Consider the following 25,314-nt stretch of genomic DNA (forward strand, 5'->3'; position numbering starts at 1 on the left):
TTGATAACATAACTTACAGTTCAGATATCCACACTTATTTAACAAGAGGAGCCAGTAGGGGGCAGATGATGTTACCTTTACCAAAATCCAATAACTTGAAAAAAACTTTTAATTACAGAGCAAGTTCTTTGTGGAATAAAATCCCTAGTAACATTCATCTTATCACAGGAAAGGACCATTTTAAAAAGAAAGTCAAATATTATCTTCATTTAAATTATTTATTATGAGGTTTCTGATTGTGTGTCTTCGTCAATGTAAGCAACCTTAATGTCAGCCATGTAATTTATTGTAATATATAACTTCGTTTTCAAGATATTTCTCTATTTGCTTGGTTTGTTATTGTTTTCATTTAATTTTATTTGTAATTTTTATTTAGTTTTTTGTTACTTAGTTTTGTTTTGTTTGTTTTATTTTATTTTCTTCTATTTCTTTTCTGTATACGTTATGACATGTTTTAATATTGTTTGACTAAATGTAGTGTTGGACCCCAGGAAGACTAGCTGGTCGTCTAGGCGTCAGCTAATGGGGATCCTTAATAAATACAAATACAAATACATATCTAACTATTTTTATGTATAGGATGCTATGTGTTTATAAAGTGTACTGTCACTTGCAGCAATTGCAATACAGTGTGTTTGTGTTTTCCTATGGTTTATGTTCATAAAGTCATCTGAACACCAGCAGTAATTAGTAGAAGTAGTTTCTGGAGGGCTCCAGCAGGGGGAGCATAGAACTTGTGTTCTACATGAAGGGACAACTCGCTCCCTTATAGGCCATCATGATATACTACTGTAGATTGCTGTCTTGATGTAGGCTACATTTTCTTGGGTTGTATTTCAGTACTGTAGATATTTAGCAGGAAAACTGTACACATTGTGACATTTGTAGTGGCATTTGTGTTCATAGTATGTGGTTATTGATAATCCAGTCATAATACACATGAACTGAGGAAAGTTTGTGTCCATGAATCGTTCACTCAAATTTTCAGTGTGGGCGTTTACAGATGCACATTTTTAGTCTGTTTATGGATATCATTTAAAACACAGTGCCAGTAAAGACTAAAATACCTTTCCTTAAGTCTTTTAGTCAGTGGCTGGATTACTTGGGTTAAGAAGTTTACATATAGGTATAGTGTACACTAAAAGAAAACACATACAAACTCATTTGGTATTCTTTTGTGAAATATACAATTTTACAGATCTTAAAATGTTCTTTTCGCACAAGTCAGCATTTGTTCTTCTGACTTGATACACATGTATCCCAAAATTGATAAGCAAAATAAGAAAACATTTAAATAAGGTTTAGCAGCAAGCTGCCAAAGCAAATGTAAAAATTTAGTTGATGTTGTAATCTATCACACTTTCAAAGAATTTATGACAACCACAAAAAAGAAATTACATGATTTTTATTTTTTTTTGTTAGGTGCTTCTTAAGGTCTTTGCTCAAACATGGTATACACAACCCTCGCACACAAACAGACCTTTGTCACCTTTATGGCTTTCATTGATAAAAATCGAAAATAATCAGTGTGTTATACTCCTTTGCAACATGATACTTCACTCAAGCCTTTTGGATCCAGCATTTTAAACAGCAAGAAAAAAAAGCCTGTCATCACTATAGTCAAGTCTCACAGTTTGATCATTCACAGTCATTATTCTCTCTCCAAAGGAACACAAATGTAATCATACTCATCCTATTACCTTGGCTTTTTATTGATGACAGAAATATTGCTATGACTTTCATTAAGGAAAAGCAACAAAAAAAGCCAGAGTGTGAATAGCTGTATTAAACCTGTACTACATATATATATATATATATATATATATATATACATATATACACACATATATATCTATCACACACACACACACACACAGAGTGAGGGATCATCTATGTACATGCTACATACTGTCACACTCTGGGTAAATAAGTAGTCCTTCTGACAGGACAAGACGTGGGATCACTTCACCCTTTGTGAATCCATTTCAGAAAAAGATGCAGAAGTCACCCAAGGTTGGTGCCTGAGGAAAATGAACTCATCTCATAAGATACAGTACATGTTGACTGATTGGTGTGTGAAACAGTTGTGTGCTTGAACACCTGGTGCTTGGAGGATTGACATTGGTCCTGTTGTTTCTGGCAGCTTGTGACAATATCAGCAGGAAACAACAGCTATGGGTCTATGAGTGCTTCAAGTCTTGCTAAATACTCAAAGATATTAGCGCCCAGTTATACAGGCTGTGTAACAGTTATATACTATACTATACACATTGAAGTTGAGTCAGATTTGTCAAACACACCTTCTGGTCCCAATACTGACAGCACATGCCATTGCTGAATACTGTGTTGTCATTGTCTTCATCTTATTTAAGAGTACAGTCTCCAGATTCATTGAGTAGCCATTACAGGTAATGGGGTGTTTGGTGTAAAAAAAAACAAAAAAAACAAATGGAGGTATTCCTTTTCTAGCAGCAGCCATTTCACAAACCAACTAAGTGTTTTTAATAAACAAACATGCTTGAAGTAAATGACAAGTAAAGACATGGGTAAGGTAGTCACAGAACAGCTATATTATGGTCAAATTAACAGAGTACGAATGACACAGAAGACTGACAGGTTGATGCTGAGAAATGACTCTTCTCCTTCACATACAGTTTTAATTAGCTTTGCAAAAGGGTTTCAAGCCATGTAAGACATACTCTGCTCTACTAGGGAGACATACGAGACCAGTTGTACCTCAAAGCATCCACGAAAACGACACTAGCAATAAGTCCTGAGCTCAAGGAATGTGCAACACGTCCCCAGCCAGTCACCACACTGTTCCCCTGGGAACACAGTAAAGACTGAGAACAGCATCCTAGAAGTATCATTGCTTCTGACAGGTAAAACATATGGTCATATATACAGATTGAAGAAAAGAAAAAAAACTAGTAAAAATAAATGCAAGTAAAGTTGAGCGGGAGAGGTTTGGGGTTGTTCAATTGTCTATGATCTAAAGAGGTAAAATCAGGTGCAAAGAGAAGGTTTCAACATCAACACCTGTACATCACACAACAAATCAAGACAACTTCTGAGTCAAGGCAAAAAAGCAAGGGGGTGTCTAAGAGTAAGCAGGTGAGAATTTGTACATTTTCCTAAACTCTGTCCATACAGGTCATCCTTCTTGGGTACTGAGACAGCAGCATCTTGCAGCATAGTGTTCTTTACAGCGTGTGAGCATGTGACAAATGCAAGTATTGCTGACTACTGGTTTGAGAGTGTTTTTTTTAATTGAAGTGTAGCATAGGGTACAATTCTATCAGTGAAGGTAAATACATCTGTCCTATATGGTTAATTAATTGTTGTTTCTGTTTTTTTGGTTTGTTATTTTGATTCTTCTTCATTCTAATACCTAGCATGTACTTTACATCCTACTCTGCTTGAGTGACTGATGAGGTAATGTAATGACAGCCAACATGATCTCTACTGGACAATAAGGTGCTAAAGTTTATCTCTGTAAACGCCATTGATCTACATACTTAACTTTCAAGTGAATCGTGTGTGTGTGTGTGTGTGTGTGTGTGTGTGTGTGTGTGTGTGTGTGTGTGTGTGTATTTAAGAGAGATTGAGAGAGACACAGAATGAGAGAAAAAGAAAGAGAGAGATTGTGTCTGTGTGTTGTTTTAAAGATCATGTAATAAAGGGCCAAGAGGTTAGGCGAGGTTGGGTGCAATATTCAGTGTTTGGATTCAGGCTGAGGCGTGTTATGAAAAAGCAGAGTTCTACAGCTCAGTCTCTTTATGCACAGGAACAGTCCGAACAAAAAAGCGAAAAGAGAAAGTGACCGGTTTCCTCTTTCATTCTTTGCCTTTGAATCACGTCCACTTCTCACTCCTCATTCCTCACAGCTCACTGATGCAGCAAGCTCTGTTCAAAAACCGAGTCAGCCCTCCTCCTAAACGCTGCCCTCTTCTGGGCAGCAGCAGTAGTAGCAGCAAGGAGAATCTTGTACTCTCCCACTTTTCTTCCAGCATCTGCGCACTTCTCTCGTTTTTAATTTGTTTCTGTCTTTAGGATTGGGCTAAGTCTTAATTATTTTTTTTGTCAAGTACAAATTCTTCAGCCTAAATTCTGCGTGGTTTTGCTTCCATGTTGCTGTATGTGCATGTTTTCTTCTTCAATGTGTTTGTGTGTGTTTATGTGGCAGGGTGTGTGTGTCTCTCCTTCAGTGTGTGTGTGTGGCAGGGTCAGTGAATAATGTATGTCCGACAGGACAGCTCCACGTGTCACTGTCCTCCTCACCTCAGCGCCCCTGCCAGCACTAAAACAACACACTCTGCCTCCTGCTCTTCCCCTGGGCTGAGAGAGAGAGAGAGAGAGAGAGAGAGAGAGAGAGAGAGCGAGAGAGAGAGAGAGAGAGAGAGAGAGAGAGGGGATCGGTTTGGATTCAATGGATTCATTTACCACACCAACACACAAACAAAAATTTCACTCCATGCCAGCAACACAAAATATATACTATATGGCCAAAAGCAGCAAATGGTCACATTTGAAGTATTTAAAAATTACGTAAATGATTAACCGATTATTAAAATAGTTCAATGAATCTTCTGTCGATCGACTAAACATTGCACACACGTGATTGTTGAATGTGCATTAATTAATAAGCTGCAATGACAGCCTCCACTCTTCTGGGAAGGCTATCCAGATTTTCCACCAGATTTTCTGGTTCCAGGGATTTGCTCCCATTTGTCACGAGAGCTTAGTGAGGACTTGCACTGGTGTTGGGTGATAAGGTCTGTCTCACAGCAGGCGATCCACTTCACCCAAACAGTGTTTGATGGGGTTGAGTTCATGGCCCATATTTGGCAAACTGCTAATAGTGAAATTTTGGACTTGGATTTTGGCGAATGATAAAAGTAAAAATTCTTTACTTTTACACAAACTTTAAAATAAAACCTATTTATCACATTTCTTTTAATTTAAAAAATACTCTATAGGTCTCTAAAGTTGGGTAAAAGTAGATCATAGCCTGACGACATCAGTACAGAAAAGAGAGCACACACCTTCTAAGACGTGTTTCGAAATGATTGTACAACATTTATATAAATTACTTTTATTTATTGTTATTTGTTTTTTGTCATGGATGCAAACAGCAGGATCAAAACTGGCAATTATTTTGTATCTTTCATGCATCTTCCCTGTCTGCACTTATCAATGTGATACTAATATCCCCTTATAACGTATTTTATCTATTATCTATTATTTTCTTTTTGTTCCCATTTCAGACATTTCTCTATTATTTCATCTCATTTCATATATTAACCTATTATGAATAGATTGTTTTTTATGTTACACGTTAATTGCTACTGGGGTTAAATCAACATTACACAAATATTTATTTCTGCCTTTTAGGGAATAACTGTCACTGAGACACTTCCTCTCTGAGCATTCTTGAGATCAATCATGTAATCATTTGCGAGCTAAAGGTTAAAAGTTACTCTAAGCTGAAAAGAGGGGTGAGTCACTTGATTAATGAGTCTTATTCTTTACTTACAGCAAAGAAATGTTCTACTCCTAAGTTAAGCATTAGGGCATAATTAAGTGTAATTTTTAGAGGTTTGATAAATAAGGGACCCAGGGCTTTGTGCAGGCCAGTTATAGTAAGTACTTTCCAAAACAGTGTTTATAGATCTGGGTGTGTGCACAAAACTTTTCATGTTGAAAACGGAAAGGGCTTTCCACAAATTATTGCACGCTAATGTCTGATAGCACCAGACGAAAAGTACACAAAAGTATGTGGAGAGATACTTTTGGCCATTTAGTGTAGCGGTGGTTATCAGTGCCAAGACTTAAACAATTGGATCATATAGTTCTATAACCTGTAATACTGTGTGTAATCTCATGTTGCTGAAGCTGATTCATACTTACCAGTAACTGTAACACACTGCAGTAAACAAGCAATCTACTTTGTATATCCATGCTGATAGAAAAATGCATTTATAACACACAACCAACCAAACGCACACAACACCAAACCCTCACTTACAGACTCAACAAAAAGGCTACATCTCTCGCTGCAGAAACCTAAACAGGACTGCAAATGAAAAAAATCAAATGACTCGATCCATGTTCTTTGATCACATAATTTTTTTTTTTTTTATGAATATGACATTGCCCCTTTCATCCCTGACATAAACACTGGGAGTGGCTCACTCTGAGAAAAAGAGTATTAGGTAAGTGAAAGCTGAGATGATGCAGGTAGGTGCATGGCTTGAAATTTGAGGGAAGGCTGGCAGAAGCAAGAATGGGGAGAGAAATTAACAAAATAAAGAGACAAAGAAAAAAAATAACAATAAAAAGACTAAAATGAAGTGAGTTTAAACAGGGAACAACTAATGTGTTGTTTTGGTTCAGGGAATGCACAAGAGAAGTGAAATGTACCAGCATTTAGTCCAGTTCAGCAACCGCGAGAGCCATACATTAAGTGGGACAAAGTGCAAATGGACAGAAGAAAAGAGACCAGATGACAACTAAGGGGGATGGAACAGAAGACAGACAGAATGAAAGAGACCGTATTTACCAGAACGGTATGGGCCACTCAGCCAGTGGAAGTGGAGGAGAGATTGTGACTCTGAGCCCTGGGATTGGTTGCTTCTCTCTGGAAGTACTGCGAGGGTGCAGAGCCTATCTTATGAGCCATCGCTTTTAGGGTTTTGGGAGAAGGGGGGAAGGATGGGAATATTGAGGTGTTACGGAGGAGTTGGAGTAGGGCACACAAGGGATATAGAAAGGAATCAGGAGAAGATGAACATTGCGAAAGAGGAGAGCATGGGTACCAAGAAAGAGAAGGGACAGTTTATCAGAACATGACAGACAGGCAGCGGAAGCAGAAAGAGAAACACAGACTGAGATCGTGATAGAAACAGAAACACTTAAGTAAATCTAAGCAAATGTCAAAAGGGCACATCAGGTATGCACAAGTAATGTATAAGGATTCAGACAAGGGTAAAACTCGAAGTAATGTAGCTAACTCAATGGTTGGGTGTGTTACTTATTTTGGTGAGCGTCTTACATCCAATTGTTGAATTTACATGTAAATGTTTAAATTGTAATGCACAAAATTTCATGGACATGGACTTAAGTGTATTGCAGTAGCTGTTGTAAATATTGGGAGTAGGGGATCTGTATGTAGTGGAAGCACGAACCTGGCGATAGACTGGGAAACTGTGTGTGACATGTGTGACCACAGTGACATGAGAGACGACATGAAGCAAACAGAGAGAAAAAGAGAGCAAAGAGGAAGAGGACAGGGAGAATTCCTCATTTTCTGCTTTTCCCCCTCTATTTTTCTATCTTGGAGGACTTACTTGACTCTGGGTGGACTGATGATCTCTTCCCTGGATCTTTCTGGAGCTGAATGCCTTTTACAGAGAAGATGGATGCAGCTGAAAACAACAGAGATGGTTGGTGAGACAGTGTTTGTAGAGTACAGTGTATGTTTAATGTGTCAGACTGTGTGTACTCACTGTCAGCCAGTGTTTGAACCTGCTCCCCAAAACATTTGAAATACGAGTGTCTGAGAGCATCCTCGGCTGATATCCGCCTCTTAGCCTCAAACTAGGGACACGTAGAGACAAAGAGGGGATATAAAGACAGGATTGTTAGTTTTTAATCCAATGCATTAGGTGAACATATATCAAAAGTATTCATCGTTATGAGCCTTGCTCGTTACCTGTAGAAGCATTGAGAGCAAGTCGTGACCATCGTTGTCTATCCTGTATCACATAAAGCAAGAGAAAAAGGGAGAGGGAGGAAGGGAAAGGGGCAGAGAGGGAGAATTGAGTGTAAGTGTAGTCAAATGCTGACCAAAGCCATATGGGGTTCCTGCTGTTTCAACAGAGGCGGTAATGCTTGACCACAGTTCCTACTGATCAATCCTTAACTTATTACATCTAACGTATCACAGTCACTGACAGCAAGGGTCTTAAACTTTTTTCTTTCTTTAAGCCAAGGACCCCTTAATTGAAAGAGAGATGGAGCAGGGACCCCCTACTACATATTTTGTATAAAATAAAGTTGCATAATAAACTGGGTCTACAATAACGTGTAGGGCGGCCAAAAGCCTTTATGCATACCTTTTTCGCATGGAATACTAAGCTATTAAAATAGCCTAATAATTGTTGACATGGTTTTATAAATCATGTTTTAATGTTAAACATACATGTGGCACAGTGAATCTTTAGGATTAAATGTATCTGTGGATTGCCTTAGTGACCACCTGGGTCAGTAAGCAGTTTGGATTTATATTTGCTAATAATATGTTGGATTCATGTTAAGACTTGTTGGATTCATGCTTAGATTCATGTTAAAAAACTTTCCAAAATTAACAGTAATTTTATTTGGAGGTCCCCCTGCATTTACTCTGAGGACCTCCTAGGGGTCCCGGACCCCCAGTTGAAGATCCCCAACTTAAAGGATAGGTTCACAATACTCAGGTGCCCATATGGACATTGCAACATGTTTTGCTTGCTGTAATCATTCCTCCTGCCCAAACTGGCAGTTAAGAGATTCAATCCCAAATCAATTTCAATGTAAGTGATGGGGTAAAAAATCCACAGTCCTTGTTCTGTGTAAAAATACATTTTAAAGTTAATATGAGGCTTCAGCAGTCTGAGTTAGACAAAGTGTTTACCTTCCAAAATCACATTCTTTTTAGTACAAAAGTCCCTCTCTATGTTACTACACTTTCACCCTAGTCTGGATCGACGATAGTAGAAGAAATGCAAACAACCCAGAGCGTTTTTTCTCCTATGATAGAATGTATCTGTGGAGGAGCCAGACCTTACTTCGCAGCGCTGTGGAGACAGGTCGGGCAGTGTGAGACTACTTCCACCCGAGCTCAGCAGGGAAAGACACAAAGGGGGGATTTCAAACTAAACCCACTGTAACTATGCAAAATATCCACTTGATTTGATTAACTTAGTCTGCCGAAGCCTCATTTTAGCTTCAGATAAACTATGGAATGTATTTTTGCACAGAACGAGGGCTGTGGAGCTTGTTCCCCCTTACTTCTATTGAAAGTGAATTAGGATAGGATCTTTCAATGGAGAGTATGAACAAGGGGAAAGACTACAGCAAGCGAAACTTGTTTCAATGTTCATATGGCTGTCTCACTATTGTTTTTAAGACAGACTTTAAAACACAAACATATACACACAACTACACACCTGGGTGCGTGGTTGACAAGGGGCTCAGCGTGGTATCGGGGGAAATTGTACGTCTTAAACTCTTCACTGGTGGTGATACCAGGCCAAGTCTCTTCTGTCGGAGTACCTGTTGAAGATAAAGAGGATCAGTCGACATATTATGTAGAGTGCAGACCCACACACACACACACACACACACACACACACACACACACACACAAAAGCATGAATGTTATACAAGCAATGTCGTCTCACCGAGGATGCGGAATATGAGGTGAAGCTCATCCTCCACAGTTGATCCAGGGAAGAGAGGTCTGCCAGTGATCATTTCATAAAAGATGCAGCCCACACCCCTAGACAAAGGGACAGAAACAGTGGAATAACAGAAGTTAACAATGACAACAACAAAAAAACTGTGTTATAGGACCCAATAGCACCCCCAAATCCCCAAATGTCCTCCCAACCCACAGTTCAAACTTTGCACCTTAACTATGAATAACATTTTGTTGAGTTTCAAAACAGTGACTACGGCAAAAGAACAAACAGCGGTAGTTTTATGCTTTTCTATAAAACTGTGTATTTGCTATAGATGTGTGTTTACTTACCACATATCAATAGGTGTAGAGTACTCAGTAGTTCCGAGAAGCACATCTGGTGGCCGGTACCATAATGTCACGACTTCATTGGAGTAGGTCTTTGTAGGAACAGACTTTGCTCGTGCCAAACCTTAACACAAACACAGAAAATTACATTAATTTATTTAAATACTGCTTTGTTCATTTCATTTTTGCGGGTGTTGTAGGTCACTCCAGAACTCATCATACCAGCATCAAACTTCAGAAGTAAGAACACTTTTTTTGTATTTTGACCCTAATAATTACACAACACTAGAGTATACAACACCATGCCATATTTTGATTATTAAACAAGGGCAGTGTTGAGTGGTTAGTCACTTCAAGCTGGAGCAGTATGCTTTAGGAGGCACTAGTGGGGCTTTCAGACGCTTGCTACTGTTTTATAAAGCATTGTTTTTTACAAAATAAATGACAAACTCTCTGTAAATTACCAGCTAACTGCATTAGGAAAAATGTAGAAATGAGGGCTCCATCTCCAACTTAAGTTCCAAGATAAATGGTTAGCATGTAAACATGATTTTATTATCTGTGTAAGCAGGTGAATTTGTTCTTGTGTCAACTCTTTTTCAGTTTAGACCAGTATGAAGCATGAATTACAGTAATCGCTGTTTTGATTCTAGCTTTGAAGATTGTGCAATTATAGCTATTATTGAAGGAAAATAAGATGACAAGTCAAATGAATACAGGAAGTGTCAAAACAATATACAGTATAAGACTGATGTTGTGCTTCTAGTTGGATATGTGGTGATGTACCAAAGTCTGCCAGTTTGAGCTCTCCTTTTTCATTGATGAGCAGGTTCTGGGGTTTGAGGTCTCTGTGGAGGACCTTTCTTTTGTGGCAGTACGCCAGACCTCTTAACAGCTGGAATAAGAATATCTGGAGAGGAGATGACATAAGTATGACTTATTGTTACATATTTGTCATTAAAATGTGCCATTATTTCCACACAGTGATCAAAGAAATTTTTTAGAATTATCATTGAGAAGCCAAGCTGCTTGCCATTTCTTTGCTAATAAATCAAAACAAAATGGAAGCTATAACCAGAGATTATTCTAAATTGCAATTGTTGATCAACTACATCACTACAGGATTATCCTCAGTACTGAAAATATGTATTAATTTGCATTACCTTGACATTGTGAACACTCATGATGCTCCCACAGTCATCCATGTACTGCTTCAGATCTTTTTCCTGATGGGAAAGAAAGAAAGAAAGAAAGAAAGAAAGAAAGAAAGAAAGAAAGAAAGATGCAGTGCAGATATTTAGATTAGTTTAATATGCTCTCTAAAGACACACACAATAAACACACACATGCACAGTACAGACTCACCAGGTACTCAAACACGAGTGTCAGGCACTTGTCAGTGTGGATAATGTCATGGAGAGTGACAATATTTGCGTGCTTCAAGTCTTTCAGTAGAGACACTAGAAGAGGGAGAAATATCAGAGACTGTCAGTCAAACACAGACAACATGTGAGACAGCTCATACTGCTCATACAGCTCAGGGAGCTACCAGGCAATACAGATTAGCAACTACTGTATGTCCCAATAACACTGTAAAAACCTTACAAGCTTCTTGACAATCTGGTCCCGTGTTGGCCTGTAAGTTGTTTACTTCCAAATCACATGAGTTAAACAGCAGTTCAGTACCTTCCCGGATAGCTGTGCAGGGTGCACCCTCCTCATGCTCCAGTCGGATCTCCTTCAGAGCTACCAAGTTGTCTGTTAACTTGCTTCGCCCCTTAAACACTGTAGCATAGGTCCCCTGCAGATGGAAAGCATGTGAATGCAGTGTGAAATAGAGCAAACAAGTATTTGAGGAGTTTGTATCTGCTTAATGTCCCTTTCACTGATTTTCTTTATTGATCTCACCTCCCCTAGTTTGTCCAGTTTGATGTAGGTCTCAAGTTTCCCAAAGCCGATTTCAGACTAGAGAAAACAGAAAGAGGCCAGTTGAGGAAGTTATGAACACTATCAATGTGCATTATCACTAAGTCAGTTTGCATTCATTGTGATTACAGCCTGATAGTAGGTCAGGCTAGGCCAGCCACCATGTTTAAGCTAGCTATCTCTAGAATCAAGTCCGGTAGGCCACGGCTGTTAGTTTACATTTCAGTCCCATTGCTGTTGACATTTGGCCTACAACTGCAGGGGTCTGAGTCACCAGGCCTTGTTATTTTGTGTGTGTGTGTGTGTGTGTGTGTGTGTGTGTGTGTGTGTGTGTGTGTGTGTGTGTGTGTGTCACTATGCTAAAATATTAGCTTGGTTTCTCCAACAGTTACAGTATGCTCCTCAGATCTCTGCAGGGTAAATCGAGACACTTAGCTAGACTATCTGTCCAATCTGAGTTTTCTGTTGCACGACGTAAACAACTTTTGAACGTCATGTTTTACCAAAACAAGTTCCTTTACGAGGCTATTTTGCAGTGGCACTGTGGCTCTGGCCAGTGGTTAGCACCACCCATGACGATTGTGATTGGTTTAAAGAAATGCCAATAAGCCAAAGCACGTTTTTCTCCCATCCCGGAATGCTGTGTGAACTAGCCAGACCCTCCCCCAAAGCGCTGTGGAGGAAGGTCTGGCAAAGTGAGACTAATGTTGGCCTAATCTGAACAAAATGTTATTTGTCCCCAAAGTGCCCTCTACTTTCGCCTCTTTAACGCTACAAAGTGATGTAATTTTCTGTTGCACATGAATTATTTGGCCACAGGAAGTCAGTGTAACAAAGACAATCAAATATGGCTCTTCCTTTCTGGATAACTTAATGGGAATATTTACTTATAAACATTTCTATAGATAGCGGGCATACTTTAAATCTCTGGGTGTATGGTAAATTCTGAATTAATCCTGAACTCAGTTGATAAAGGTCTAGCTGAATAATGTATATGGCCCCTGGGTTTCGAGGTCATGAATTATACATAGATGTAGCTATGTCAAGCTGTGATACCCACGTTAGTGTTCATCCCTTTCCCTGTCACTTCCCCTCACTTATTTGTCTACCTACGTCAGGGTCGTTCCAGCCATGTTTTATCTGTATTTATCTACCCATCTCTCTCAATCTTGCTCTGGCCCGTCCCGTCATAATGCTAATATGAATGCCAGGCCAATGCTTGTCTACGCGCATATATGTGCATATGAGGGGGAGGGTCTCCAGTGACCAAGTTAGCTGATGAAGCATGTGATCTCTTTAAAGGCATGCCTAAAAGCCAACATCAAAACGAGCTCACACACACAAGATGACACACTTACACACTGAAATAAGTGTGTGCGCATGGGTATGCACACATTTTAATTTGCATAATTAATTGGCAGGCATTATCTCCTTTATGTTTTAGAATCAATATCTAGTTTTGTATCTGGTCATTTACAATGCTTGAAAAAAAAAAAATATATATATATAATAATAATAATAATAATAATAATAATAATAATCTTATGAAAAAACATCTATACAAACTGCTGAGATGTGTGTGCATATACATATAGTATGTGCAGGGGCATGCACTGTACATATATGATGTATATTTGTGATGAGACATGCAGCCTATGCTCAAATGTAAACACACTCAGCCCTGCACACACACACACGCACACACACACTTCCCATCTCTGTGTTTATGACAAGAGCTGTCAGGAGCTGTTGCTGAGCTGTGCTGTTCTTTTGGCAGGGGAGTCGGTCTTATAAGCAACACACACACACACACACACACACACACACACACACACACACACACACATTATATTCACCTCCCCCACATGAACCCTACTCCAGACAATAAATCTGTGGCCTCTCTCCTTTTTGAAGCGTCTTTACCTGCAGTCCACTCTGCTTACTACATGCAACTGCACTCTGTCTATGTACCTTACAATCCCTGTGTGTGTGTGTGTGTGTGTGTGTGTGTGTGTGTGTGTGTGTGTGTGTGTGTGTGTGTCATGCGTGCGTGCGTGCATGTGCCTGCGTATGCTTTCGATGGCAACGGGTTCATTTCATTCCCAACGCTCCAGTGAGCTTACTCAGCAGAACTAGGTCAGACCAAGTTTTTGTGACAAAATGAAAGCAACATAAAATAAAACAAAACGTGTGTTCTGTCTCAGCCTATACAGGAGCCGAGAAGACATACAGATAGACGGACTGACAGCAGAAGAGAGATGTCTGCAGCTGAGCTCTAATGTGTATTGAGAAGAAAGTCCATTACCTCGACAACATTTCATTTTTTAATAGGGTTTCTCCTTGTGCTGCCTGTAAGAAGGCTTGATGGGGAGAGAGAGGATAGATTGAGAGTATTAAGTGGAAGAGAGAAAATGACAGCCCTCTGATAAAAAAAAGTGGCATGCAAGGGGAGGTGCAAATAGCACTTTCATTAGAATGATGTAGCCAATCCTCAGTGCTTCAATCAATCAAGCAATAAACATGTTGCACTGTAAAACCTGCCGATAGCAACAGACAAGGTTTAACTCAAAGAAGTGGGCCGACATTTGACTCAAGTGTCGGCCCACACATATAAAAAAAGAATTATGATATAAAATAGCATAATACAACAAAGAGGAGACAGGGCACTTAAAATGATGTCTTACCTAATTGGACATTATTGTCATATCATCACTCATTAACAAATATTTTGTCACTGCAGGGTTGAATGGGCTAGAAAAAAGTGAGTGTTGCAAAGCATGGTTAAGTGTTAGTTTGATATAAAATGACATCTCTTTCCTCAGCACCATGGAACACTGAATCTCATTGGACCCCTTTGAATAATTGATTATCAATGGGCAGCAGCAAAGGGAGAAAACTGATACCAACCAACTTCACTTACATTACATTGGAAGCGATTCAAAGATCAAAATACACGGTTTCAATCTGTAATGGGACACCTGATGCATGGTCTATGTTAAATGACAAGACACTGATAGCCCAAACGCCATTACATTAGTGTGCTTACAAACATATTGTCACTTTTAAGCTTTCACTTATTCATTTTCGTTCTTTTGTAACACAGTTATATATACAGTATATTTATATATATATATATATATATATATATATATATATATATATATATTCACATTTGGAGAGACTTGGGGGTTAAGACATTCCGTTTCTATGCCAACATTTTCCAAACTGGTCTGGGTTGTGACCCATCAAACCTCTTGTTAGTTCCAGCTACAGGTTTTAAACTAACTTAAAGGGCAGAGTTAAACTCTATGAAGAATGCATTAAAGTGGTGACCTAAATAACTACAAAGCTCCAGCTTACGTCATGTCAAAAGTAGGCCTGAAACATACAGTGCAAATAGTGTACTGCACAGAAAAAAAACATATTTCTGAAAGGGTGCACTACACTATATAAAGTCAACAATATTATGCTCTATAATAAAAGAAATCTAGCTGTGCTGTAGCTTTCTACATACACTCAGCAAGGTGACCAAGATAAAAAATTAAAAAAAAGTTTCCTTTCCTGCTATTCAACCGAAATCTATGTACAGACTGGTTTTCAATTTAATCTCAGATGCCATTTATCTTTTCTTACACTACCATCACTCCAAATATTTGTAGATCCTTCTTATCAACATCTTCCCACACTTTAAATCATATCTTGTCTTTTACTCTCTTAAAATTCTCTTGTCATCCCTCCTTACTTCCTCTCTGGCTCACTTCAAGGTGTCCCGGTGTGTAATCCTTGTAGGAGAGGAGCTGCAGCAGATGAGTCTGACACTGCTGCTGAATTATTGATTGATCTATTACATCACATGCATAAAACAACCCTAAAGACACACAGCCACACACACAAGTGGACGGACCCAAGCATGTTAGAAAATGTCCGTCACTCATTAACACTGTAAAGTATCTCCAAAGTCTATCCCCTTCTTCTCATCCACCCTTACACCATAAACCTCCCTTCTTCCCTGCAAACCTCTCGTCAAAGACGCTTTCTTTTCATCTCTGTGAGACTCCTGCAAAAAAGCAGCTTCATCAAATCGCTTCAAGTAGAGAGCCGGAGGCAGGGCACCGGCCCTGTTCAATAATTACAGCAAAAATGGTTGATGGATGGCAAATCCTTTATGCTTTCCCATAGTAGGCTTTTGGTAATTGTATTTAAAGTTAAACGCATCAGTACAATAGACTGAGAAAAGAAAGCAGAGCATGTTAGAGAGAATAAGTGAAACAGAGAGCAGTGCACTTTTGCTTTATTTAAGAGTGCACTGTAACAAAAAAGAAACAAAAGGCTAATGTGAAATAAAGTGTGATAATAAATAAAACCAAGTGAAAGAGCAGGAGTTCTTCAGCAGCAAAACAAAGGTATAAAGGGACATGCTGCATATTCATGAATGTCTGCCTATTTCTACCCATCATCCCCCTCTCTATCCATCCAGTAGCAAACCCCTCCCCTCTCTCCCACCCGCAGATTCATACCCATAATGCTCTTGGCCTGGATACATAATACAAAATTAATCCATAATTCATCCCCCTACTGAGCCAATGTAAGCTCTTTAGCATAACTCGTAAGAAAAGTGTTTAAAATGAGTCTATATTTACTTGTTTCCTGTGTGTGAGTGTGTCAGAAGGAATATTGTCCTTAGTCAACCATTTCAGTTGTCCACAATAGCATTGAAAGTTCATATTACTTTTGTTTCGAAACAAAGCAGCAAAAGAGCAGCACTCACCCAGCTGTACTTACAAAAGTACCCATGCAATTTTGACCAACAAATCACCAAAGCAGCTGGCGCCCGACCCCCACCTCTGGAGCCTGATGGCAGGGTCTCTAGGCCTGTTCAGGGGCATTGGAAGGGAGCTGGAGGTGCCCACCTCCCTTCCAATTCCCCTGACCCCAACTCAAAGAACCTTGCTTCGGGTTCCATATATATATATATATATATATATATATATATATATATATATATATATATATATATATATATATATATATATATATATATATTAAAAAACACACAGACACATTGAGCACTGACCAATGAAGCGCGCCGTAGCCTGCGGCTCATGGGCTTGTCAAAGGGCGGGCTGTTCATGGCAAACTTCTCCAAGTAGCCCTCCGGTAGCCTGATATCAGCTGGGAGAGACAAACGTTTGTTTATGTCCTGAAACAGAGAGAAAGAAAGAGGGGGGTATTCAAGGGGAAGAAAATAGGTTAAAATATAAATCACACATAAGAGCTTAAAATAAATCAATCATGATTTATTTTCTTAAATTGAAACACTAATCCTACACATTCAAAAAAACTGTCCATTTACAATTGTATACCACTGAGGCCTGAATATAAGTTGATGTATTATTTATGTTATTTGGCATCTTTTAAATGTTCTGTAACATGCACATAAATGAAGCAAAAATAGTAAAATTTTTGACCATCTCAAAGAGACCAGTGGATTAGTGTATTAACCAACCATTATCACCACATCATTGACAAGTCTTTTTGTGATCATCACCTATATTCACCTGACATTATGGGACACCATATTTTTTGGTGGTTTGACAATTCTTTGATGACTGTGCCTAAATTGATGATGGTGATCTGGCATCAAACGTCTCTCTCAAGCCTTGATTGCTCTGCCAACTTTTGTGCCACTTAAAGAAACATTTTTCTCCATCTGTCACCTGGCAATGAGTTTACCAAGTGTGACTGCAGCTCAAACATACACTATTGGTCTACAGGTGCCATCTGCTGTTGTGACTGACTGATGAATGATGGTGTAATTGAAATGTATGTCTTGTAAGACTTAATGAAAGGCCAGTACTATGTGATGGGACTAGTTCCAGACACGTTCCTGGAAAGTTTCAGGCTACATTTTAGAATACATTGAAGGCAGAGTGAGAAGGTTAGCACACCGCTATTCCCAAGCTCACAAACTCATCTGGAAACATCTGGAACAGTTTTAATTATTTTTAAACATACTTGATATTTTCATAGTCTTCTATGAGTGTGCGTACTGTTCTGCAAACTATTTGCTGAAGATGACCCCATTTTAAAAATTTTATTTTGAGGATTATAATTGGGTCGTCATTAATTTATTTTTGTTATTGATGAATTTTGCCACGTAGTACAATTCACGTAGAGTGAATACCTCTGATCTACCAACTACACTAATCAGCTGGAATAACTTTTCCCTTCCCAGCCCTTGCTTCAACAGAACATACATTTTTGTGATGCTACTTTTCCTGCTCCTATGTGTTATCCATGTATGACATGTTCACTGGCAAGGTGCCAATCACACATTGTTTCCATGGCAGCAGTGGTTGGCTGGCCTAGTCCCAACAGCCCCATGGTATGTGTCCTCGATGTAAGTGTGTGAAATGATATGTGTGTTTACATCGGAGCGTTAGTGGGAGGGAAAGAAGTGTAAGTATGCCTGAAGCTCACTGGCTAACATAACAACATGCAGTATTACATACAAGCCGTCACCCTAAGGACGGCAATGCTCTGGAGACTGCATAGTGTATTGTGAAAAATAAGTGAAAAACACATGTACTACCATGACCTGCAGACTTTGACCTGAGTAATTTGCACAACTGTAAGCTCCACTGAATGTCTGAATCATAAAAGAGTAAAATAAACAGAAGACAAGCACCGCAACAGCATTCACGATGAGAACACGTGAAAACTGCAAAATATTCCCAGAAAAATTCAACTAATTCACTTCATATTTCAAGCAAATCATAAAGCCAGTGACTTCTGATGACAAAAACAAAACAGATTTTCACACGTGAACTATCTATACTCCTTTTCAAAAGGGTAACAATGGACAAAATGACACCCAAGCCCGCTTATTCACTGGTTGAATAAAGACCCACACACAAAAATTTTACACACAAACACACGTGTCCCCATACTCACAATGCAGAATAGCTCTAGTAGCTCCCTCATTGTCCTCCTTAAACGTGTCTTTCTATACACTCACACACAAACGTTTTCCACGATGCATGTCTCTGACCTGCCACATGACTGCGCACTGACAGAGAGAGAGGGGCTGGCACTGTGGTAGAGTGCCATCCACATGCTCAGAGGAGGAGGAGGAGGAGGAAAAAAGAGGAGGAGGGGGAAAGTATGAGCGGAGAAGAGAAGAGAGGAATGGACAGATTCCTGAGGGAAGAAAGGCAGATGGGGGGGAAGGGGTGAACAGAGGGTGATGGCTGAGAGAAAACATTGTTTTTTGGTTCTCTCCCATCATTTTGTCCTCCATCTCTCCTTCTCCCTCTTATCACCTCCTGAGACCTGTTCCTCTGGATCTCCCCTTTCTTTGTCATACCAATAATTATTCCTACTTCCATAATTACCCTCTCCTTCCAACATTTTCCTTTCCTTTACCCCCCCCAATCCACCCCTCCATTCTTTCTCTCTGTGATAAAAATGGTCTAAATTAGTCCCTTCCACAGCAATCAGGGGCAGCAGCCTATGTGTCCAGAGGCATTTCCTGTAATCCTGCTGCACTCATCACTCTGCAACTCCTTCAAACAGACACACACATACGCGCGCACACTCTGGCTGAGACATGAGCACATACTCAGGGATGTGGCAAAACAAAGCAACAAATAGCAACATTACCTGTCCACGGATAGTACAGGTGCACTCACATAGACAAGTGACTTACTGTATGTAAAAGCTGGTCACAATAAGCTGTCCCAAATTGTTCACTATTGACTATATACAGTAGATCACCACATTATATACCCGAATTATTGAAAGAAAATAATTGAATAGTGAATTGAATTGAATAAACAACACAAAAGGTTAGGCAATAGATTATATGGATGAATGAGATGAGCTAACTACCATCATACATTGCACAGACAGGGGGAAATAAGTACATTTAGATAGCTGCCAGATAAAAAGAAATGACCTGAGTAGTGTTCGAATTAGCTTTTTCGCCATCTGATAAAGCCCTACTAATACTGGATTTTTTTTTAGGCCAATACTGATGTCGATATTTGGGAGTTTACAGTTTTTTAAAAACATTATCAAGTCATAAACAAACAATCTTGATAAAAATGCTTTAGAATTGTTTTTAAATTGTGACCAATATACATATTAAACAGGACATTTTACATTGCAAATTGTAGGACAAACCATGCAATGATGACACTTTCTAAATGACCTCAAACCATAGTTTAGCATTACTGTTCTGGAATTTATTGTGACTTATTGGCCGACATATAAACCGATATCTGCATAAGCTAATATCGGCTGATAAATGGGCGTCTAGCTCGACCATCTAACACACACATAGTCCTCTGCATAAAATTCCCTAAATAGTGTGTGTGCGGATAGAGCCAAGGTGTTATCTGTGAGATGTGTCTCTGACTTCCAATACCTCATTAGAGATGCGTCGATGGTGGTTGTTCCTCATACGGACCCTGACTGGACTCTGGACCTCATCAGAGGACGTCCCAGATGCTTGGTCGCTCTCCCCATCTGAACCCATCTTCACATTCTCATGAACAATACCTACAACACACAGAGACACAAACAGACTGTTATTGTCAGGAATTGCGCTGCACTTTTTCATTCAACTCAGGTCTTTTGGACTGCTTTTTTGTTTTGTTGTTTTGCACAAAGTCTCTTTCGCTCTCCTCTCCTCCTCACTCTCTCCATATACCCATCAGAGAACACAACCCTTTTGTCTTTCTTTAGATTTCATTTACCCGTCTGAGAAAACCATAGTAGGGTCCCAATCCCCAGTTGATAGATTGTACCACCAGGTATGCAGGGGTGTTAGCCGAGTGTGTATTAAATGCTGTTGGTAAGATGAGGTCAGCGATCGATATCACCCTGCATGCAATGAGAGCTTTCCCATCTTTGCCTGCCGCCCCCCACACCTCCACACACACCTCCATTCGCTCCAGAGTCCATCTGATTAATGAGTCACGGTGCAGTAGACAGGACTACTTCCATCAAAGATGTGTGAATAAATGTGGGGGGGAAGGGTCTTTCTTTGGGTTTCAGTGTATGGTGCCTGATAGCTTTCAAGTCTGGGTCATGCACAGCACACAGTGTGCATCTGTGTGTGTGTGTGTGTGTGTGTGTGTGTGTGTGTGTGTGTGTGTGTGTGTGTGTGTGTGTCTTGTGTTTGGTGGAAGAAACTGCCTCATGAGAGGAACTGTCAGATGTTAAAGCTCAGTCCTAATGCTTGGAACATCTTACCTTACCATCATCTACTGTTTACATTTAAACAGCCACCAGAAGAGTCTGATAGAGGGAATATTAGGGGATCGAGGATGGGAAGAAGAAGAGGAATAAGTGGAAAGAAAAATAAGTCCCTTGAGTAACTATAACACGTCAGCCATGAGATAGAGCGATTAAGAGCCGGATAGGTGAAGCTATTTATTATCGTGCACTGTCTGTCAGCTGTGGAAAGGGGCAACACCACATAGGCTGATTCTATGTCATTTGTGTGTCTCTGTCATGTAGCCAAGGTTAGGATTTGAAAAAGGCAAGCTGCTCTATGGGTTCTGCCATCGGGCTAAAGAATGGAAAAGATAGAATATGGACTCAATGTTCACTTTTGTTCTTTCATAATGGCATTTTCCCCAATAACACTTTTGTGTCATGCCACTCTTTATTTCATAATGTCACTTTTCATGACATTGTGTGGTGAAGTCACAGCCCTCTAACCATTTAGCTAATCACATGTCCCCTGCCTCTTTGATGGCTGTGCCATTGTTTTCCTATAAGGAGAGCAGTGGAGACAACTCGCTTGGCATGGCACACCGATCGAAATTGCACTGAGCGCTGCGCTTAAAGTTCTAATTATTTCAACTTTGACTTTATTGCCACTAACCTTTCAAGGCGCTACCAAAGCCAGACGCAATGATGACATATACCTGCGCTGCACTTTGCCTCGGTGCCTGCAATATGCTCTGCGCCCTACCTCGCGGTTTTACCTCTGATCATGTGTAGGCGGATTTAAGCTAGCAAGCAGTCATCTACCTGTGTAGACCCCAGCTGCTAATTTCAGCCTACATCCTGTCCACCGGTCTAACTAACTATCTGTTGACAAAAGCAGCATATGTTCATTAGCAAAACACAAGTCTGATGTACAGCCTGTGGCCTCAAAGCCAGACACAAGAATACAGGGTATGCATACAGAATAGCTTTGTTAGAAAACTGAGCAGTCAGCAGTCATATCAGGAATCAACCCTGATGGTGAAACATTAAACTCAAGTTAACTGATACCAGAGTGAGGGGAAATTGATCCAGGATATCTACATACTGATAGACGCACACACATGACCACACTCTCACGACGAGTGAGTATCCAGTACTGCTATTATGTCACAGGTCTGTCTTATTTTTGGAGAGGTCCTGATCTTGTCTCTTTCCGTAAACAGTCAAGGAGATGCGGGTGGATCATGTACTTCCTGATCACTCGGGACATTCTTTTCCAGTCTCCTGCAGGTTCTTTCTGCTCCATTTACATAGCAGACTAAGAGCAGACAGTAAATGTCATGAGCTACCACTGCCTCCCTGTGTGGAGCCAGTCTGGCCCAGTTAGGGTTGCTGACTCCCTGCTAGCACATTTAGAAGAGTGAGTGGGCTGCTTTTAGGTCTATTCTTAACCCAACTCTGCATGTTCTCCACTTAGCTGGAGTGCCTCAGAAAATGATTGAAACGCCAGTGGAAAGGATGTTAAAAAAAAGTAAACTAAGTGTAAGATTCACTTCAAGAGCCCTTTTTTTTGTCATAAGCCCTCGCTGGGCTAAGGCGGTCATCAAGTACAGTGGGTTGTTCAAGGGGGGTACACTGGTAGAATGAATAGCCACTGCACTTTGAACTGAACCATTTGACATATTTTTGCTCTCAGGCCAGAGGTTGTGAAACAGCTTTTTTAAAATAAATGTCAGCATATTGTCTGAATTTGGCATGAGCGGCAGAAATAGGGATACCGCAGCCATTATGCTAACAAACAAATGGATAAAAAATTCAAAAGATGAACTTGGAGAACTCTTCACTTCTCCTCAGAGTCTGTGGGGTCCCTTAAGATACCAACCCGCCCTGGGCCAACATACTGCATCTCTAATCTTAAAACCAGCCACAAAAAGTAAATAATATGAATAATAAATACAATATTTTTAATAAGATGTTCAAAGTTGTAGGATCAGCAGATTCTGAAAGAAAGCTACTTAACATAAATCCATGTCTTTGTATCTAATAAAACCTCAGGACACACGTTTGATCCTAATTTAATGTCCCACAGAGTGGAATCAGTATATTCAGACATAGCACGTGTTAATGCACTGGGAATACACATACTGTATGGCACAAAGATGTAGAGTTACATACTGTATCATCTATTAAACATTTTACCTCTGAAAATCTATCAAACTCGTATATATTGTTACAAAAACTGCTGTAATCGTATGTCATCACTATAGTCTCGATGTGATGAAATGGAGAATCAGGATCTAGATGAACTTGATGATGAAGACAGTGATGAGACTCACCAATACGATTTCCTGGAGGACGGCATGAGTCCAGCACTCGAAGCATACGGAAAGGTGACAGCCTGAGTGGGGTGTCTCTCTCCCCCATTCTTATCCCCTCTCCCATTCTAGCCTCCCCCATCTTTGAGTCTCCACCTCTGGGAGCCTGTGCAGAGCTGCACCCTTGTGGGGTGCCTGACATATCCATTGTTCCAGAGGATTCAAAACACTACAGTTAGAAGTGCAAGTGAAAATTCAAAGAGACATTTCAGAAAGAGCCGGAAAAGAAATCTGGGCCTTTTCGAGGCGTGAAAATCACTTGAGTCCAGTCTGGGTTGGGTCTGGGTGGGACTCAGGCTTCAGGAGTTGTAGCTGTTTAAGGGCAAAATCCAATCTTCAGGCTGTCTATGTATCTCCAGGACAGTCCCATGTAGTAGAGAACAGGTCTTACATCGGGAGGACAGTGCAGACTGTACAGGCACACTAATCACAATGCAATAACTCCCTCGGCTACTACTCCACTTCAACACGCTCTCTCTCCCTCTGCCTGTTTTCCAGTAGACACTCCCTCTCTCCACCTCTCCTCCTTTCTCGCTCTTTTTCTCTCTGCAGTCAAACTCTGCTTGCTGACTGAGGAAGGTCAAACCCCGTGCAGGTAGGCAAAATGCTGCAGAGACGGTCCTAAACACGCAAGCTGAAAACTGTTAACGCCCCATCAACTCAGAATAACAGGTGTTCTGTTTCCGTCTATATAGTTTACACCCACACTCACACACACCAAACTTACAGCTCCTCCAAGAAAGAAAAACACTTTCATCTGTCTGGTGTTCAACTGACGTTCTCTCTCTTTTTACTTTTTCATTTCCAGTCCAGTGTCTTCTTCTTTTTCCTGATGTGTTTCTCCTTCTGTCAGATCTCCTCCCTGTCCTTCAACTCTTATTCACAACCCTCTATTCAGGCTGTTGTGCTGCTTCCTTTCCACTCCCCTCTGTCGATTGCTCCCTCCTTGCCTCTGGCGCCCCTATCAGTGCTGTTACTCCCTTCACCTTGTTCTCTCTCTCTCTCTCTCTCTCTCTCTCTCTCTCTCTCTCTCTCTCTCTCTCTCTGAATATACAGTACAATCCTCTCTTTTTATTCAGGAGCCAATGATAACATTTTCTGCCTGATCACCCTCTTTCTTGCACTCCATCTCTATCGCTCCATCTCATTCGCTTTCTCTCGCTCTTGCTCCTTCCCTCCTCTCCACCCTCTGCCTCCTCATCCTTATCGCTCTCTAGCACAGAAATTGAAACCCTGAGGCTTTTGAGTGACGCCTCTAGTATTCTAGCTCCCATCTTCCCCCTCTCATACATTCTCTCCACCTTCCTGTTTCTTTTTCTCCCTCCGTCCTTCCCCATGGACCTAAAGCACAGGCCATTATTCATTCTCAACCTGTGCACACATACACATGCACTATCCCTTATGAATGGCACTGCACACACGGTAACTGTGCATCCCTATAAAAACTACACACACACACACTGCACCTGCAGAGCAAACACATTATGAAGAAATACACATTAATTATAGAAATATCAAACAAGGAACTATATAGCAGGATGCAGAAGTGTTAATCCTGATGGATGTTTCACTGTACTTGAAAACACCTGTGTTTTCTTTGTACAGATCCCAAATGTTCCTTCCAAATATAATGTACAGGATGGACTGAGGGGGGCTGCAACGCAAGCATGTAAAGGTGGACAGACAGAAAGGCGGGATTATATAGTTTTGTGAAGACTTTACTGGTTGGATATGTTTGACAGTTGAAGCTTAAGTGTTTTTTTTAGGAAAAAACTGAGGTAGAAAGTACATTTACCCTAGTACTGTATTTAGGTACAGATTTGAGGTGCTTGTACTTTTACTTTTAGTACTTTATACTTCACTACATTATGTAACATAGATAGCTACTAAATATCAGATTAGGATTTTACATACAAAACATATGATCAATTTACAAAATGTGATGCCTTGTTATAGATTAAATAACCCAAACAAGTATATGAAGCAGTTAGGATTAGCTCC

At 40.1% G+C, this 25,314-nt stretch overlaps 1 protein-coding gene across 11 annotated transcripts in view; it reads right to left on the reverse strand.

The window, feature by feature from the left end:
- Nucleotides 1-3,563: 3,563 nt before the first annotated feature.
- Nucleotides 3,564-25,314, reverse strand: part of LOC144520983 (cyclin-dependent kinase 17-like) — a 40,808-nt gene continuing 19,057 nt past the window's right edge. For 3 of the 11 annotated variants that reach the window (XM_078255127.1, XM_078255126.1, XM_078255130.1), the window contains 14 exons: nt 20,145-20,278; nt 16,791-16,916; nt 11,699-11,755; nt 11,477-11,591; nt 11,156-11,250; nt 10,954-11,016; nt 10,577-10,700; nt 9,794-9,914; nt 9,444-9,541; nt 9,210-9,315; nt 7,715-7,757; nt 7,509-7,599; nt 7,350-7,427; nt 6,091-6,684 (listed from right to left, as the gene is read on the reverse strand). In XM_078255127.1, the coding sequence (XP_078111253.1) occupies nt 6,581-6,684; nt 7,350-7,427; nt 7,509-7,599; nt 7,715-7,757; nt 9,210-9,315; nt 9,444-9,541; nt 9,794-9,914; nt 10,577-10,700; nt 10,954-11,016; nt 11,156-11,250; nt 11,477-11,591; nt 11,699-11,755; nt 16,791-16,916; nt 20,145-20,278 (1,355 nt within the window). In that variant the 3' untranslated portion in view covers nt 6,091-6,580. The other 8 variants (XM_078255131.1, XM_078255137.1, XM_078255128.1 and 5 more) reach the window with 6 other exon arrangements.

This window comes from Sander vitreus, chromosome 7 (genome assembly GCF_031162955.1).
Source record: "Sander vitreus isolate 19-12246 chromosome 7, sanVit1, whole genome shotgun sequence".
Lineage (NCBI taxonomy): Eukaryota > Metazoa > Chordata > Actinopteri > Perciformes > Percidae > Sander > Sander vitreus.